Source organism: Vulpes lagopus, chromosome 8, assembly GCF_018345385.1.
Source record: "Vulpes lagopus strain Blue_001 chromosome 8, ASM1834538v1, whole genome shotgun sequence".
Taxonomy (NCBI): Eukaryota; Metazoa; Chordata; class Mammalia; order Carnivora; family Canidae; genus Vulpes; species Vulpes lagopus.
The window spans coordinates 118,725,697-118,744,239 of NC_054831.1; the positions used below are offsets into that span (position 1 = coordinate 118,725,697).

Below are 18,543 nucleotides of genomic sequence, written 5' to 3' on the forward strand. Positions count from 1 at the left end.
GGCCTCCCCTCAAGAGTCACATTAGTTCTGTGCCTGTGTACACAGAAGTGAGCAATGGGAGTGTGTCTCCATGGTTGTCTCTCCAGAGCCTAGCCCCAGGCCCGCAAAAAAGTAGGCAGTTATTAATAACCGCTGGATTAAGAAATGAATGGACTCCTCCAGGCTTCAGTTTGCTCATCTGTAAAACAGGGGTAATTATAAAGCCTACTTTGTTCTGAAAACATGGACTTTGTTCTGAAAGTTCAATGAGAAAATGTACTTTAAGGTTCTTAGCATGAAATAAATATCAATACAAGGTGATCTTACTATTAAAAGCGCTTTGTTAAAAAAAAAAAAGCGCTTTGTAAAGTGTCCACCGCAAGGGAGGCTGTTTGAAGGAAGTGGGTGACATTTCGTGAAATTGCAAGAGGCCTGCCTGTGTGCAGAGGTCAGGGCAGGGAAGCAGGTGGGGAACTGCCCTGGGGCCTGTAAGAGCATCTGGAGGGACAGAATTTCTGCAGGAAGGTGTGGGGGGAAATGACCTGATGAAATGCTCGGCACCACACTCTGGTCAGAGGACAAGGTGAGGGGGAGGAGCATGGCAGGGCTGAAAGGCGCGCAGGCGGCCTTCCACAGCGAGGGGCGAGCACGTGCGGGAGGGAAGGGCAGGACGGGATGCGTCATGCCCTCTCCTCGGGCGGGCGGAGGGCACAGGGGCAGCTCAGCAGTGCACGGTGCCCCTGCCGACTTTTCCCGCCACCGGCGAGTGGGGAGTGGCGTGGGGAGTGGTGAGACAGCCACTGCTTCCGGGGCCAGCCAGACCGGGCTTGCAGGCTGGGTTCCAATGAACCCTCGCCTCATTTCCTGTGACCTTGCAAGCTCCCCGCTGCGCCTTGGACTCCTCACCTGCAACCTGAGGACCAAGATGCCTGCGCCACGGAGAGCCAGCCGAGCTGTCCCGGCGTGGGCATCAGCCCAAGGGCGTTTCCTTTCACCTCTAGTCTCCCATCTCTGCTCTGACCCCCAGCTCGGGGAGACACTGGGGGACGACGATGTCCGTGGCGCGCGCCCTAGCTCGCGGGCACCGTGCCCCCGGCTGCTTCCTTCTCGGATTGCGAGGAGCGCCTCGAGGCCAGGGAAGGGAGCAGGTCCTGCCAGCGCGGGGCAGGGACTCGGAGGCCGGGCCCCCGCGCTGACGCAGGCGAGCCAGGCGCCACTGGCTGCCCCCTCCCGCCTGGCGGGTCGGGGGATGGGCTGCCAGCTCCCGGCGGGTGAGCGCCAGCCCGAGGCTTCCTATTTCGGGAGCTGCGGGTGTGGGCCACGCCTCGCCACGTGACACCGGGGCTATTTAAGGCGGCAGCGCGGGCTGGGAACCGTGGGTCCTGGAATCCTTGCACGCTTCTTTGTCGCCTGCTTTCTCGGCCTAGCCCAGCCTCACCATGGTGGACGCTTTCGTGGGCACCTGGAAGCTAGTGGACAGCAAGAATTTCGATGACTACATGAAGTCCATTGGTGAGCGTGACTCGGGACCCCGTGCGCGGCCCGGCGCAGCGTTCTGGCGCTAGCTAGTACCCTGCACGCCTGCTGCGTGCGCCCCTGCTGCTCACGGCTGGGGGGTAGGGGGACGCCGACAAGGCGGCAGCCTGGGTTAGGGCACGCGAGACCCGTTGGAAGGGGGGCTTTCTGGTCTGAATTCGGCCAGAGGGATTCCCAGGTAGGGAGGGGCAAGGAGGTAGATGTGCCTGCCGGTAGATGTTGGGGCGGGGAGGCGCTTTCGAGGAAGAGGATCTGGAGATAGATGGGTTTGTGTAAGAGCGTCCATCGCAGAAGGTGGGAGGCTCGCCGGAGGAGGAAAAAAGAGGAGCACGGGTGGTTTTGGGATTGGAAAATGTGAATACAAAAAGGGAATGGGGTGGATGGGGAGTGTACTATGGCATAAAGAAGTGGAAACTCCTAGGAGGAGGGAGATGGAAATAGGGGAACAAGGGGTGAATGGGATATGAGGAGGCGGTGAGATAGGGGCTCCTCACGGTTAGCAACAACCCCTGCCCCTCCATGTTGAACTAGAGAAAGGATGGTTGCTGGAGGATGCCCTCTCACCATCCAGTCTGTGACCTTGTGCTGCAGTGGTGTGTAACCAGGCTTTAATCACTGCCTCGTGGTAGGGCGCTGCAAGAGGACCCATCACCTGCTGGTTCAGCCACTTGTTGGGGTGGGGTCTGGTGGGGAAAACCACTGGGCTCCCAGGGTGCAGCAGGGTCTTGGAGGAAGGCCAAGATCTGCTGAAGACAGAGAGGGTCTTTGGTCTAGGAAGGTGTGGTTGTTTGGAATAAAAAATAAAGATTCAGACTCCTTAAACATGAGGCCCTTGGAGATCCCTCCTGTTTGCCTAGTTTGACAGATGGGGAGACTGAGACCCAGAGAGAGAAACTGGTCACATAAACCCCATGGCAGGGCAGATATGAAAACCTAGATTTCTAGATGTGCAGCCCAGAGTAGTTTCCACTATAGACCCTGGGGGTGGGAGTGGTAGGAACTGCTAAATGATTGACCTTGGCCCTTCCCCTCCTCAAATGGGCTTAGATGAAAAAGGTGATACCCTTTCTCTTAATTCCCAGCTATGAGATTATCCTAGTGGCCCAGGCTGGGACAAGGAAACCAGAATATTGTTCATAGTTGAGCTACATTCTATGCCTTCCTACCAGGGAAGGGGGGCTGATTCTGGCAAACACCCAAATAAGGGGTGGGAGACCCACCTCTCCCCTCTGTTCCTAACCCTTTCCTGAAATAGGGACAAGTGTTGACTTTTGAGGTCACAGCTCTCATGCCCCCACCATAGCATGCTGGGTGCTATGCCTACTGACTCCCGGAAAGTAGCCACTCTTGGAGCAGCAGGCCCTGGGCAGCTGTTGGGAAGTTGGGATGCCCCTCCTCCCAAAGCGGACATTCCAACTGAAGTCCTGTGTCCCTGAAGTGAGCTGCAACATCCTTACCACACTTGTTCCCTTATTTTGACCAAAGTAAGGGGCAAATTTGAGCTACAGGGCTGAGAATACATCCAGCCTGCTTTTCTCCATACACAGATGGAAAGGATGAGAGGTCCATGGAGGAGAAAAGATCATCCTCAGCTCTCTGTAAATAGCTTCCACTTCATTTCTAAGTAAAACCCACTCTTTCTGATCCCCCCAAATTATCAGCCCCATTTTTTGGTCTCATTTTCTCTTGACTCAGTCCCTCACTCACCCCCACAGTAGTTTCCTTTCTCAAACACACCACACCTCTGGGTAGGTCCTTAGCAAACAGAGCTCCTTGTATGGTGACAAGGCCGTCTGTACAGGGGAGTGGGATCAGCCTGACTCACTCTGATAGTTGGGGCTAAGGCCAAATCCCTTACTGGCCAGGGCAGAAGCTGCCCTCGCCCCTCTCGTTTTAGACCAAGCTCCCTCAGGGGGCAGAGAGACGCAGCCTAGTTAGTACCAGTGATCACAGGCCTACCTGGTGGCCTCAGTGCCAGGAGGAAGCACATGCTGGAAGAATGGCCCTGGAGGAAGAATGAACAAGTTCTGGAGCCTAGATTCATACTAGGTCCATCACTCCCCCTCCTCCAAAGTCAAAATCTTTGACTTTGGGCAAAATCACCTTTCTCCAAGCCTAATTTGTAAAGTGGGGAAAATAAAGCTTACTGTTCAGGGCTGTTATGTGTTCTAAGCATTAAGTTGAAAGGACCCATGCGGGACATGGGCTAAGAACCTAGCTTCCAGCAAGTGCGGTGTATGTAGCCTGGCATGCCAGTTCGCCACACTGGGCTGCTTCTGCCTCACCTCTACCCTGTGACACAGCTAACCACAGCTGCTGGGGGCAGAAGGGCAGGCAGTTGATGGGAGGTTGGAGGCAAAAGGCCAGATCACGAGGAAGCTATAACCTGAAGGGGTTAAGGCTTTGCTGTTCTTTCACTCTTGTAGGACACTCAAGGCTTTGCCCAGCAGCCAGGGAAGAGTGCTTTGTTCCGGGATGGGAGGGGGGAGTCCCCTGAGGGCCTCAGACTAGGAGCCAGGAGACCTGGATTCGAGTCCTAACTGCATAGCACCCAGGCCTCTCCTAAAGCTGTACACGGAGACACACACTCCCTTCTGCCTACCTCCTAAGTCCTAGAGAAGAGGACTTGGAAATATCCCGCTGCCATACATAGGGTACAAGTACACCAGTGCGTTTCAAGGCAAAAACTTCCAAAGGTGGGAAATGCTCAGGCTTTGGAAGGCAAAGTCTGCATTTCTCTTTCCTTAGCCTGTGGCTGGAAAACTCGAGGTTCCGGGAAAGGAGCCCTGTGCTCCATCCTTGGGAGACAGTATAGCTAAGCAGTTGTGTGAATTTCTTCAGTCAAACAGTTCTGGGTTGGAATTCCAGACCTGTGACCCTGAGCTTGAGTGTGAAGTGGAGATAACTACATCGTGCCTTCAAGGGAGAATGAAGGGCTAAATGAGGGAACACAAAGAAAGTAGCCTGCTCTAATCTCAGATCTGCCATGACTTGCTGTGGTATGCCTGTCCCTTAAACTCCTTACACCTCTCATCTGCCCAGTGAAATCAAGTGTCTCTTTGCCACACAGAGCTAACAGGAAAGCCGAATTTAAAAAAGAGCTGGAGTCTCTGGAAGTTCCCGTACTCCACATCCAAGCCTGACAGTTGTGCAGAGATCCTCATGCCTTTCTGCTCCACTCATATGCTTATCCTCTTCCCCCTGCCCTCAGGTGTGGGTTTTGCTACCAGGCAGGTGGCCAACATGACCAAGCCTACCACAGTCATCGAAATGAATGGGGACACTATCATCATAAAAACACACAGCACCTTCAAGAACACAGAGATCAGCTTCAAGTTAGGGGTGGAATTCGATGAGACAACAGCAGATGACAGGAAGGTCAAGGTGAGTCATGAAAGGGGGTGTAGAGATTGGAGACCTTAAGACTTGGTACCCTATTATTGTACCCTGAGGGGTAGGTGATTTGGGGGGATTGAAATGAACAAGGCGCATAAAGCATGTGTGGTGCTGGGATGCCCCAGCCCTGTCCTCCTGCATTCCTCCCCCCTTCCTTGAAGAGCATCTGGGGCCTTTGGGAGTGGGCAGCACAGAACCAGGATGTTCTTCTGACCTCTCAGTGTCAACTCCAGCTCCAGCCGGGTGACGTTGTGCATGGTATGCAAGAGCTCTGGGTTTCTTTCCAATCCATAGACGGGAGAGTTATGTGGCCATGGCTGTGACCTCAAGTACTTTAGGAACAATGCCCAGGAGAATTCAGAGCTCTTCCCCCTGAGTGAGCAGGTCATTCTGGCCTCCAGCAGCAAAGGAGGCAGCTAGGGACAAGAGGTGGAGACTACTCAGATGCTTCCTTTTTGCCAACATCCACCTTGGAGGTCTCCTTCCAGGCTTGGCCAGGGAGCCTGAGGAACTATTTCTAATTCTGCCGGCCCGCAGGCAAGAAAAGCTATGTTCTGGAAAGAGCGTTGTCTAAGGTGTGTTTCTGTGTCTTTCCACCAAGACTTAGCCCTCTCCTCCCAAGGAGGGAGAGGACATCCACTTCCAGTCTCAGGGCTTGTCACCCTGTGGTGACTCTGTCTTTGCTGCCCGCCTCAGGCCTCCCAGCCCCTGGGCCAGGCATGGCAGAGAGAGAACTAAGGGACTTGACCTCTAAAGGGAGTCAGTCCCTATAGCAGTATCCTCCAGAAGACCCTATTAGTCAGCCCCTCAGCTGTTTTTGCTTCTTTACAACTGCCTCAAGAAAGACACGATAGGGTCTGGTCTCCTTGTGGAGGAAGCTGGAGCCCTGTCCAGAATCAGTAGGAAGTTGGCAGCAGAGTTGGGATGGTACCAAAGGTATCATTCTACCTTAGAGAAAGGTATCGGCCCTATCACATGCGTCTGTGTCCTTGACTAGCCCACCTTTTTGAGGGACAAGAACCCTAATTAAACAGTAGTGCTCTGGGATGCCTAAGCTGAAAATAATCTGTTCTGAATAGACAAAAAGCTTGGGGGAGGGACATGAGTAAGGTGGTAGCAAGGATGAACACCCACTCCTCATGCAGCCCCAAACATATACACAGCCTTCTCAGATTCTCCTACTGAACCTTGCTCAGCCAGGGTCCCCTAGCCTGACCTAGAGCCCCCAAATTCCTAAAGAGACGAGACCCAGGAAAGCTGCCAAATGAGAACCAGCTGATGCAGGCTGGCAAAGTCCAGAAGACTAAGTGGGCATCTGACCAGGGCTTTGGAACACTCCAAGGGCATCCGGTCCCTGGACCTGGCAGTTGCTGTCTACTTGTCAGCTGAAAGGGCCACATGATGTGGACCAAGACGAGGTAGGAATAAAACGTGGGAAGTCTTATTTTCCAATACTTTCCATCCCCAAGGTCTGTTAGATGATATGTGTGGTCACCACTAGGCAAGAGAGTCTCAGGACTCCTCCTCACTGATCTTCCCCAGGGATATAGGATGGTAGGGCTCTAGGGCTATGGGTATCATTTAGAGGATGAGGTAAGTACCCATTCTGAAGGTTGGTAGCACTTCTCAGAGCCAGGCTGTCTGGTCCCACCATATTGCCTGCCTCTCCCTACTTGCCCAATACCTGGAGGCCCCTGCTCCAGTCAGGCAATCCTGGAGCAGAGCTGGAGGTGAATAAGACAGCCTGTGGGGCCAGGTTGGAAATAGGCCACCTGAGCACTGAGGCTGGCACCATCATTAGTTTGGGGCAGAGGCGGAGTCCTCTGTGGCTCCAATGGCTAGACACCATCTTGTCCCTCAGTCCTGGCTCAGATCACAGCTCAGGCCTCTATCCTCTTTCCACAGTCCACCGTGACGCTGGATGGAGGCAAACTTGTCCATGTTCAGAAGTGGAATGGGCAAGAGACAACACTTGTGCGGGAGCTAGTTGATGGGAAACTCATCCTGGTAAGATGGACAACTCTGGAGCCTCACCCGGTTGGTTACCATTATTGCCCTTTCAGTCAAGCCTGTTGTGAAAGCCAGGGTCTTCCCCTGGGAGTAATCAAAGGTAGAGGCAGGGCTAGGGTGGGATCAGGTAGGAAATTTCTCTGTGGTAGCTTTGTACTCACACAGGCTTGGGTTCAGATCTCAGTTTACAGGCTACATGACAAGTCACCTTCTCCAAGTCCCACTGTAAAATGGGCATTAACACCACCAAGATTGTGGGCTGCTTGGGTGGCAGGAGACCATGGTGCAGAGCACAAGGCATCACAGAGATGGGACAGAGGGCTACCATAGCTGCTCCACAGCCTTAGTGTCCTCTTGTGTTGCTACCTTGCCCCACCCCAGGAGAGGTAGAAAGCAAGCCCAAACTGGATCACAGGCCCCTAGGAAAGGCTCCCGTCTCCTCCCTCAGACTATGCTGCCACATAGAAAGCCTCTGGGCAAGGACAGGCTGGTGATGGTGGGGCAATGACAGTTCAGTCCTTTCCACCTCATTCCAGCCCCATTGCCTCTCAGTACCTTCCATGCCTGGCCTACTGCAAGTACCCTGATTGCAGCCTGGGTAGGAAGGGACAACCAGGCTGGCAAATTAGTCTGTTTAAGGACAAACTTGGGGACTTCACTAGAAGAAGATAGCCATGACTGAACCACCCCCAATCTGAGGCAAAGAGAGCTCAGTCTCTGCCTCCTAATTCTGTAGGATCTCAGGTTTTTGCCCCAGCATCTTCGCTGCAGACCTTCTTGGGCCACTATAACCTGCTCTCTGCCTTCTTGCATCACCATGGGGGTAAGGGGCCCTGCAGACTTTAGAATGAGGTGTTTAGCTTTAGTGGGCCTGTGATATGCAGGATCAGCTACTCACTGGGCAGTCAGACTATGGTGAGACCATGAGCCTGGCTCTATGATGCCAGGCTGGATGATGGTGGCTCAAGGCTCTGGCACTACCCTAATTCAGGGAAGGAATGGAGAGAATTGGTAGCCTAGCACAGCACTTCCTGGACATTCTTATTCACCTATTTGTCTACGATGTACCAGGCACCATCTGAGGCACTAGAGGAATGGTGCAAGAGAGAGACACCCTGAGATGTTGACTAAGTCAATTCACCTCTCACAGCTCCTTTTCCCAAATCTCTAACAGAGCAATTAAGTGCCCAATTAAACTAAAAGCTTGGTGTAAGTATTTGAAAAAAATACATGTAAAGTACCTGGCACGTAGTAGGTGGTTAATAAATGAATACTACTGGGATGAAGGTAGAAGCTCTCTCCATCAGAATGGAGAGTGCCACAGTACCCTAGGAGCCCTCACCCCTGCCCTAACCTGGCTCTGTCTTTCCTTCCAGACACTTACCCATGGCAGTGCAGTTTGCACTCGTACTTACGAGAAAGATGCATGACCTGCCCACTCCTTCACTGTCTGCTCCTCTGCCAATCGGCTAGCCCTGGACTCAGCACCGGATTGCCTCATTTTTTTTCCTCTGGCATTTTGTATAAATCTGCCTTGGTTGGGTTGGGGAAATTCTTCTGCAGTCAGGTGGCACCAGCCTGGGTCCACTTCTGGCTCCTACTGTGTATGTTTGTTTTTTTAACTGCATCCGAAGGGTGCTCTAAGGTCAATAAAGCAGAGCCAAGGTCACCAAATTGCCTTTTTGCCTTTGGTGACATGACTCTGGGAATCTCGGGTTCCCTGGGTGTCGGAGAACAGGCAGAAATGACTGCCTGAAGGTCACTTAGACGCAGCCCTGCATGAGACTGAAATGGACAGTCTCCAGGACAGTGGTAGCTGGTCACTTGAGACACATAGTAATAAAACAGCTGTACCTACAATTTGCTTTTACACTGCTGCTCCGCATGGCCAAATGAGCTGGTCCAACCTGGAGTAATCAATCAGTGACAGGGTTTCCCCAGGCTCAGCTACTAAACTATCACCTCAGGCCCATCCTGCATTGTATGCCCTTAGGTTTGGAAAGTTGCTCTTTGTAGGATGCTAGGATGCTGTGGTCTCTCTTTCCAATTGAATGTAGGCTCAGGACACAGGATGCAGGCTTGTGCCTTAGAGGTGGGAGCAAATGCCCACTGGCCAAGATGACTGCTAAGCTCCCATCTATGCCCTTGGCCATCCATGGTTCCAAATTCTTACTGGTTCTCTAATCAGCTCTGGGGGAAGAGGTCATCTAATCATATGGAACGGAGGGCTTATAAGTGATCTCCTAAGAAGGCTGTGACCTGTTGGTGCCTCTGGCTCTGTACTTCATCTGGGCCTCTCTCCAGGATCTGAAGTAACATATTAAATGTTTTTCTGTCAACTAATGCAGACTCAGTGACTTGTAAGTCTGTAAATTACCAAGGAAGAGGGATTATAGCAATAAGAACATTCAGTAAATTTAAAACCAAACACACTTCCATTTATGCCAGGAATTTAAGCAGAGACCTGAAGTGGAACCAATTGACTCACACAGTAGTAAATACAAAGTAAAGCAATGATCTTGGCTTGAGCTATGTGGTTCAGGGGTCTGGCCGAGTGTCCCACATAAGCTCAGTCGCTGCAAACAATGGTTTTCGGGCTGTCCCTTGTAGCCTGGTAGAATCACACTGGGGGAATGGAGAAAGTGAGCACCACTTCTTACCATGTTCTCCCTCCGCCTGCTGGTCTCCCTCGGCCCCTGTGTCGGACGCCGCAGGGATTACTCACCAATCAGCCCAGGGCAGACCCAACGGCGGGGGGGCCCATCACTGTTCTCCCAACTACAGCCAGACTCGCCTCCACAGCAGTACCTGTGGCTGCAGCCTGGACTCCCGTGTAGGAGTCCCATGAATCTGGCTCTGGCAGTGGCAGCTGGAGAGGGTAATAGGACCTCCTGCTGAATGAAGGAAGTTGAGTGAATGAATGGGTGAGCTGCAGGGGTCACTTGCAAAGGGACCAGGAACGATAAGTTAACAACAACTCATTCAGGCAGATGCTTTGACATCTAACTCCCAAACCTGCCTGCTGCGTAAGGGGAAGCCATCTCCCATGGGTGAAAAGTCAGTGGGGTGGGAGGCCATATTCACACTACTGAGTCTTTCCCGGAGCCAGGGCTTCAAGTCACAAGGCTCCTGGTTCCTCCTCCTCTCACCACCCCCTCTACTCTTTCCACTCTCACTCCTTGTGTTTCTTCTTGTGCTTCTTCTTCTTCTTCTTCTTCTTTGCTGCCTTGCTGTCTTTTGATGTGTGCCTTGCCCTCTTGCCTGTGTCACTCTCAGAGTCTGAGCTGTCAGAGTCAGACGACTTCCTGTCTCTATGTTTTTTTTTCTTCTTTTCCTGAAAAGAAAATTTAAAAGCAATGTTGCATGTATACATTTAAAGTATCATGGCGTAATCAACAGGAGACCATTTAATAAATTATAAAGCATTAATTAAAAAGAATAAGTTAAGAGGCGCCTGGGGAACTCAGTTGGTTGGGTGTCTGCCTTTAGCTCGGGTCATGATCCCGGAGTCCTGGGATCAAGCCCCGCATCAGGCTCCCCGCCTAGTGGGAAGTCTGCTACTCCCTCTGTCCCTCACCCCGCTCTGCTCTCTCATTCACTCTTTCTCCCTCAAATAAGTAAATCTTAAAAAAAAAAAAAAAAAAAAAAAGAGTAAGTTAAGTCTTCAGGTATTAACAAGACAATATGCCTCAAATGGGTGAAAGGACCAAGTCATGATACAGTATGTACTCTAGATTCTGGTGTGCTTACCATACTACATATGTGTATAATATATATATACACATACATATTTACTCATACCTGTATATATTTAAAATACACAGAAAACAATAGAAAGGACACAAACTGGCAACAAGTTACCTCAAGAATGAATGAATGAATGGAGGAAAGGATGGAGTCTTTTTTTACTTCATATAATTCTGCCAGTTAGATTTAAAAAAAGGGCATTTCTACTTTTATTTTTAAAAAGCAGAGGATATTAAAAGGTGGAAGGAATAAAAAAGTGGAAGGAGTCCTTAGAGGTCATCCAGTTTACCTGGAGACAGCCCAGGGTCACAAAATAAGGGGGTGAGCGCTCCAGGACTCTGGACTTCCACTCTGGTTTCTAGCAGAGCCCGCTGCCAAGGAAAACAGCTGCCATCAATTAGTAAGGCTCCAGCTATGTATCATCTCCAACACAACAACCTTTTAAGATTATACTGATAAAGAGAAAAGCCCAGAAAGAACTTTCTCCAAACTATAACCACCATACTGTGCTGCCAAAGTAATAACACAAACACACAAAAGAAGGGAGGCAGGTTCCTAGCTTCTGTGTGGGGCTTCAAGCAGCTTTTAAGCAATGCATAACCTTTCCTTTGAATTTCAAATGTTTATACTACCTCAATAAGGTTTCTAACAGAGAGAGATTAGGCGAGAAGAGAGAGACAAAGCTGAAGAGGCGTGGCTCCTGCTCCCCCTACAGGCTCCTAATCAACACACTGAGAGCTATTCATTTGCCTGAGTGCTACACAAGGTCTTAGGAAACAGCCATAAGAAAGGAGGGACAGACCACCGAACTCGGCATTAGACCTAGACTTGAGTTCTGGCTCTGCCACTGCCAGTTACTACTCTGTAACTTAGGGCAAGTCATTTTATCTCATGAGGCTCATGAGGCATACGTACTCTCCTCAAATGTAAAATGGAGATGAGAACAGCACCTATGCCACATGTCTGTGGTGAAGATGTAATGAGATGGTATCTGTGGCTCAAGAAGTTGAAAGCCGCTTGCCCCAGATCCCATGGGCAGGGTAGGGGTTTGCATGCACATTACTGGAAATCTCTTGAGTTTTCCTCTGTAGCATATGGCCCCTCCTCCTGTAGAGCAGTGGCAGGCCTTGTGGTACATTGGTCAGTGCCAACGATTTTGGAATAAGAATAAAGTTCAAATTCCAGCTGCCACTTAATAGCTGTGTCACTTGGAATACAGACTTTAACTTTTTTGTTGTTTCTTTCTTTTTTAAAATATTTTATTTATTTGAGAGAGAGCGAGTGAGCGAACACAAGCAGGGGGAGCAACAGGCAGAGGGAGAGGAAGAAGCAGGCTCCCAGCCAAGCAGGGAGCCCACTGTGGGGCTTGATCCCAGGACCCTGGGATCATTACCTAAGCAAAAGACAGACACTTAACCAACTCAGCCACCCAGGTGCCCCAAGACTTAACTTTTTTGAACCTCTGTTTTCAGTAAACTACAAATAATAAATATTTACTTCAAAGGATGCCATGAGGATTAAACAAGATAAGTATTAATTATCAGGCACTAAGTGCCTGATATACAGCAGGCACTCGGCAGTAGCTTCAAGTATTATTCTATCATTTCAGAGAACTCCCAGAATGTTCTGACCGTCTACCAAGTATCCACAGGAGATGAGTCAAAGTTTTGAGAGGAGATTACACCACAATTCTTTCTTGAAGTCTCCAGTGGAGTAGGAAGAGGGGAACAAAGCTTCCCAGCCCCTATTACCAAGCTGTAGGAAGCACAGCTGGGGGGAGTTGAGAGCTAGCAAATCGCTGGTTTGGCTTATGGCACTATACCTTCCTAATGACAAGATAATGGAAGCCCATCACAGGATATAAGGCCTGGGGAGCCTCACCAGGTTCTGCCCCTGAGGTGTAGAGTCTGGCACATGGCCCCTCCAAGCTTGGCCCAGCTTGGATAAATAAATGAGGGAGGAGAGTAGGAATCTTTTTTACATCGAAATAGCACTTTATCAAACTTTCTGCATCCTTTATCTTGTAACAATAATTTGATAAGGCCAAAATCCAGGAATTATTATTCCCATTTTATAGATGAGAAAACTACAACTCAGAGAAGTAAACTGGGGTGATCAAGGCTCAGGTGACAAAACAGTGTGCTTCCTAACTCAGAGTCTGGCATTATTTCCACTTTCCTCCCTCTCGGAGATGCAGGTTCAAGAGGAGAAAAGAGGAAAACAAGTCCTAGGCTGCAATGTGGACTCCAGCTAGAAAGGAGGACTCAGTAAGGGGAGGAGAGGAAATGGCCTTCTAGACCTCAATCTCCATGCAGAAGCCCTTTCACAAGTTGAACAAAGAAAATCTAGTCCTCCAGCAGGTGGCGTTGGTCTCTTCAGCAACTGGGAGTTGGGAGGGGGAGAGATGGAGTAGGAGAGGTGATGACAGCTCTGGTCCCCTGACTTCATTGGGGAGAAGTAAAACAGAAGATAAAGGGTAAAAAAAAAACAAACAATTCTGGGTGTGAGCCCCTGCCAGACAAACCAGGAGGGTAACGGGAAAGAAGTCACTACTCAAACTGCTCTCCAGGAAAAACCAATGTCTGGTGACAGCAGCTGGCCCACTCATTTTCTCTTATTCTGCAGCAGGTTAGCAGCAGCCCAGCATGAGAAACACACACACACACACACACACACACACACACACACACACACAGAACTAGGAAAGGGGAATAACAGCAGCTAACATTTATTAATTACCTAATTTTCTAGATGCTGAACTGGGCACCCTGCACACATACCTCCTCTACCTTTCACAAAAATTCGGTGGATATAATTATCCCTTATCTCCAGGAAAGAAAATGGAACTTCAAAGAGGCTGACTGAGACGAAGTGACTTGCCCACGTGGTAGAACCTGGATCGGACTCAGGCTGGGCCCAAAGTAGATGTTCATTTTAGCCCTGTCTGCATTACAGGTAGCACCTAACTTAGTATCTCCCAATCAAAAGGCACTGATCTTGGCCCAAAATCAATTAAGCAAGCATTTATTCATTTTTATTTATTCTTAAGAATTACTCTTCAGGGGCAGCCCGGGTGGCTGAACAGTTTAGCACCACCTTCAGCCCAGGGCCTGATCCTGGGGGCCCGGGATGTGTCAGGCTCCCTGCAGGGAGCCTGGTTCTCACTCTGCCTGTGTCTCTGCCTGCCTCTCTCTCCCTCTCTCTCTCTCTCATGAATAAATAAATAAAATATTTTTTTTTAAAAAAAGAGTTACTCTTCAGAAATGACTGATTCTCAAACTGAGAAGTTCACTGGTGTAAACTTTCGGGAAGTAAAAGAGAATGTGATTCCTGGATAGAATTTACCTATAATGTACCAGTTTACCATGGCTTGGAAAGGTAAGACCAGAAGAAAAAGGTTTATCAATCAACTCACAAATATTTAATTTTACTACCTACAAAGCACTTTAGAGAACCACAGTTGCATCCAGTGTTTCTTGGGAGACAAGGAAAACACACCAATTTTTAATAGAATTCAGAATACCCACTATCCCAGTGAGTAGTGGAGCCTGACACCATTCCTCCAAACCTGAGCCAACCTCATCAAACCAGGGAAAGAGTAACTCCTTGTAACTATATAGTATATTCATTTAACAAATATTTATTGAGTACCTTTTAAGAGCCAGGAATATCTATTAATTAATCTCTCTTAAAATAGTTGAGTGAAGTCAGAAATAAAAAATAATGAGCCTTCAAGAAACCAATTATCTAATCAAAGATAAAAATTAGGGATGCCTGGGTGGCTCAGTGGTTGAGTGTCTGCCTTCAGCTCAGGGCATGATCCCGGGGTTCCAGGATCGAGTCCCACATCAGGCTCCCTGCAAGAAGCCTGCTTCTCCTTCTGCCTATGTCTTTGCCTCTCTCCCTGTGTCTCTCATGAATAAATAAATAAAATCTTAAAAAAAAAAAAAAGATAAAAACTTATTAAGATACTAGGGAGTCATGGCAGTAATGTAAGAAAAGCACAAAAAAACATGCCATTAACACACAGGGAAAAAACCACCATGTCTGAGGAATCTGAGGCTGGCTTCATGAAAGATATGTAAAGCATTATACTTCTGAAGCATGAATATGGTTTTGGCAGGTAGAATGATGGTGGTAGTGCTGATGGAAGAAGAGAAGTGAGGTGGGGGCCTTCCAGCCAGAGGGAAGACAGAACAAGGCAAATTCTTGAAATATCTTTCAGGGACTGAAAAATCACATTCGGTGTAACTATTTACTATGCACTGGATCCCATCCCTTCTCTTGTACTAAAAAGCCATGGATCAGAGCCCTTCTCTCCTGTATCCCCTCTTCACTGGCTCACCCCCTCCAATAAACAAATAGGCGGTAATAGTTCCCATTGAAAAAAAACCCTCTGAACAACTTTAATCACATTGTCACACTACTAGTCTACTGAAATAGCTCTTGTCCAAGTTACCAATGACCTCTACGAGGCCAAATCTGTGGTCCTCATTTACTTGATCAAAGAGTCGCATCTTGACACAGTCTATCTTCCATAGAACACAATCCTTCCTAACTTCCACCACATTCTTGTACTTCTCTGCTGACTTCCCTGGCTGTTCCTTTTCAGTCTCCTTTGCTAGGTCGTCCTCACCTCCATAACCTCTAATAAGCTGGGACCCTTTGGGGCTCAGGTCCCCCAAGCCCTGCCCTCTCCCTATACTTACTCTCCAGGTGATCTCATATATTTACTTAAATGCCATATGTATGCACTGACTCCCAAATGTGTATCTCTTACCTCTGAACTCCAAACTATACCTCCAACTGCTTACCCTGGGGAGGTGCACATGGATAACTGACAGGCATCTCTATCCCCTCCCACCTCTGCTCCCTTCCAGCTCTCTTTCCTGTCTTCACTTTCTTTCCTTGCCTTCTGACCACCTAGTTTCCACAAAGAGTAATTCTCCCAAAAGAGAATCCAGATCACATCGTCCCTCTGGTCAGACTTCTAATGACATCCATCTCCCTTTAATAGGAGGACAGCTGCAGTCCTTGTTCTCCAGAAGGCCCTCCATGATCTGGTTTCCCCCTAACTTCCTCTTGTTACTCGCTTCACTCCAGCTACTCTGGCCTCCTTACTGTTCCTTAAACACATCAAGCTCATTCCCAGCATCTGGCTATTATACTTGCTGAAATAATCTCTTTTCACTTATTGAAAGAACTTGCTTCCTCTCTTCCTCCAAATATCCATCCCAATGACGCTTTGAGAAAGGCCTGCCCTCACCATTCTATCTCCCCTCTACTTTCATTCCAGCACTCTGTAGCTCTCATAATCAAATTCATTTTTCCCCATAGCACTTATCACTAATTGGCGTATTGTATTATTTTGTATTTGCTTACCAGTTGATTGCCTGTGACCCACATTAGAGTGTAAGTGCCATGAAGATAGGGACTTTACCTGTTTTATTCACTACTGAGTTCACTACCTGCAGTGACTAGAACAGAGCTTGGCACATAGATGCTCTTTTAATGAATAAGGTTAAAGAAGAGTTGTGTGTAGGAAGGAACTGGTCAAAGAGGATGCTGGGAAGTTGGGAGAGATTGTGGAGAGTTTTCAAGGAACTCAGACTTTATTCCATAGAAGGGGAATTATGCAAGGCTTTTGAGCAGACTACCCTGAACAACTCTGTTTTCTATCAGAACGGGCCCAGGTCTGACAATCTCTCTCTCAGACAGGCACCTGAGGAAGTTCTCTGGACAAGATAATAAAGCCAGCGCTGCAGCCAAGGGATGACATTCCTGTATCTGTCCTTTTATATATATAGTACAGCAAAGAGTAATTATAGTAGCCACATTAGAAGAAAATTATATTCTGGATTAAGTATAGCTATATATCACTATAATTAGTAGGCAGCCCAATCCTCAATGCACATGCTTTCTCATAAATAGCACTGATTCAGAAAGATCCATGATGGCATACGATAAGTGAAAGAAGCCAGCAGTGTACAGACCACAGACTCAAAGAAAGATTACCCAGGGCTTCACTACAAAAATCTCTATTCCTATTTTACCAACCACTTCATATCCCACTTCCATTTTCAACACACAGTTTCTTCTTGTTCTAATTATGCCCAATAAAAATGACTTACAATTTTCAGACACTTGGACAAAAACTGTCATGATATTGAATGGGTATATAGGACCAGACCAAGGCATACTTGATGTCTGGACAATACGTGCATTCAATACATGTATGTTTGATAAAAAGAGGTGGGGGCCTCAGGGCTATGAGGATCCCATGATCCTGCCTCTGTTCTTTTCATTATTACCTATCAGTAGTAACAGAAGTCAGTCTCTGTCACTCTCCAAATTGAGGGCGCGTCTCAATGAGTGAAGGATCCAAATTGAGGGCGGGTCTCAATGAATGAAGGATCTCAATGAGTGTTATGGACACTGTCTCTTCAAAGACAGCTGGTGCAAGCCTATTATGTGCTAGACATTATGTGGAACAGGTGACATCCTTTCTTTGTCCTGGGCCATTTCCTGGGTTTCCCAACATACGTACTACCTTCTCCAGTCTTAGAAGCTTTATATTAGGGGTGCCTGGGTGGCTCAGTCAGTTAAGCATCTTGGTTTCAGCTCAGATCATGATCTCATGGTCCTGGGATTGAGTCCCACATTGGGCTCTGTGCTCAGTGCAGAGTCTGTTTCAGATTATTTTTCCTTCCCCTTCTGGCCTGCCCCGCTTATATACTCTCTCTTTCAGATAAATAAAAATCTTTAAATTAAAAAAAAAAAAAAAGCAGCTTTACATTAGACATTCTCTTCACTAGACTGCAAAAAGAAGTGGGACAATGAAGCAGTCTAATAAAGAACCAGAAGTGGAAACCCAGTAGCCCGTTTCTGACTTTCTGGTTCCAGTTCTTTCTGAGGGGCCCAACCACACTTCATTCCCTGTCGATGGATTTCTATGTGATCTAATAACCCCCTTGGAGTGGATGTCTGTCTTTCCCCCCCCCAAAAAATAGACTGGGTGTTCATCTTTCTCCTCATGATATTAGTTGCTTGAGTGTTATAGGTGTTGTGTATAACCTTTAATTCATGTGACTGGCCTATCACATACATAGGCCTTCCACACACTAGACATTTCTGCTACCCACTAATTTATTTGGCAACATGGACTGCTGAAGGCATTTCCCTTCAAATGAACCTACTCAGTTCCACTTATAGTTCCCAGAGCCAATTAGTTCTGGAACAGGTATCTGAATCTACCTACTCTCACATATCCCAAAACACCCATTTCAAGTACAAGTTCCCATTGGTAAGAAAAAACTAATCTCTTGTTGGAATCAAAGATTCAGAGGACAGTTGGAGGAGCATGTGACGCTTGATCTTGGGTCAAGAGTTTCAGCCCCACATTGGTCTCAGAGATTACTTAAGGAAATTTTTAAAAATTATTTAAAAAAAAGATTTAGAGGGTAAAAGGAAACAGGAGGATCTTTATTTATGGAATCTTTATTTATGGTTGTGAACAGAAATAGATCCACAGAAAAAAAAGAAATATATCAATAGATAACATCAAATGGTCACTAAGGGTAGCTGGCAATGCAGAAAACTGGCAAAAAGGTGATCATATCATGAGTCCTGATAAATCAAGTACCTACAATGCACAATAGATATGTATGAGGCACTCAATATATATTTGCTGAGTAAATAATTGGAGCACTAAATGAATTAATGGTTTAAGCACAGAAAAGAACACAAGGTTAGCAATCTGAAGCCTGAGTTCTTATTTTAGCTCTATCTCTGGTAGTTGTGTAGCTTTAGGTAAGACCATTTCTCTTCCTCTCCATTTTCCTAATGTGTAAAGTAGAATAATAACCTATTCTGGCT

At 47.9% G+C, this 18,543-nt stretch overlaps 2 protein-coding genes across 4 annotated transcripts in view; one reads left to right on the top strand and one right to left on the bottom strand.

The window, feature by feature from the left end:
• The first annotated feature begins 1,334 nt into the window (after nt 1-1,334).
• FABP3 (fatty acid binding protein 3) lies at nt 1,335-8,595 on the top strand. Its single transcript, XM_041767294.1, has 4 exons — nt 1,335-1,491; nt 4,727-4,899; nt 6,817-6,918; nt 8,298-8,595. The coding sequence occupies exons 1-4, from the start codon at nt 1,419-1,421 to the stop codon at nt 8,349-8,351; spliced, it is 402 nt and encodes a 133-aa protein (XP_041623228.1). The 5' UTR covers nt 1,335-1,418; the 3' UTR covers nt 8,352-8,595.
• A 742-nt stretch (nt 8,596-9,337) lies between these two features.
• ZCCHC17 (zinc finger CCHC-type containing 17) overlaps nt 9,338-18,543 on the bottom strand; it is a 63,928-nt gene continuing 54,722 nt past the window's right edge. For 2 of the 3 annotated variants that reach the window (XM_041767293.1, XM_041767290.1), the window contains exon 8: nt 9,338-10,255. In XM_041767293.1, the coding sequence (XP_041623227.1) occupies nt 10,094-10,255 (162 nt within the window). In that variant the 3' untranslated portion in view covers nt 9,338-10,093. The remainder of the gene's footprint in view (nt 10,256-18,543) is intronic. The other variant, XM_041767291.1, reaches the window with a different exon arrangement.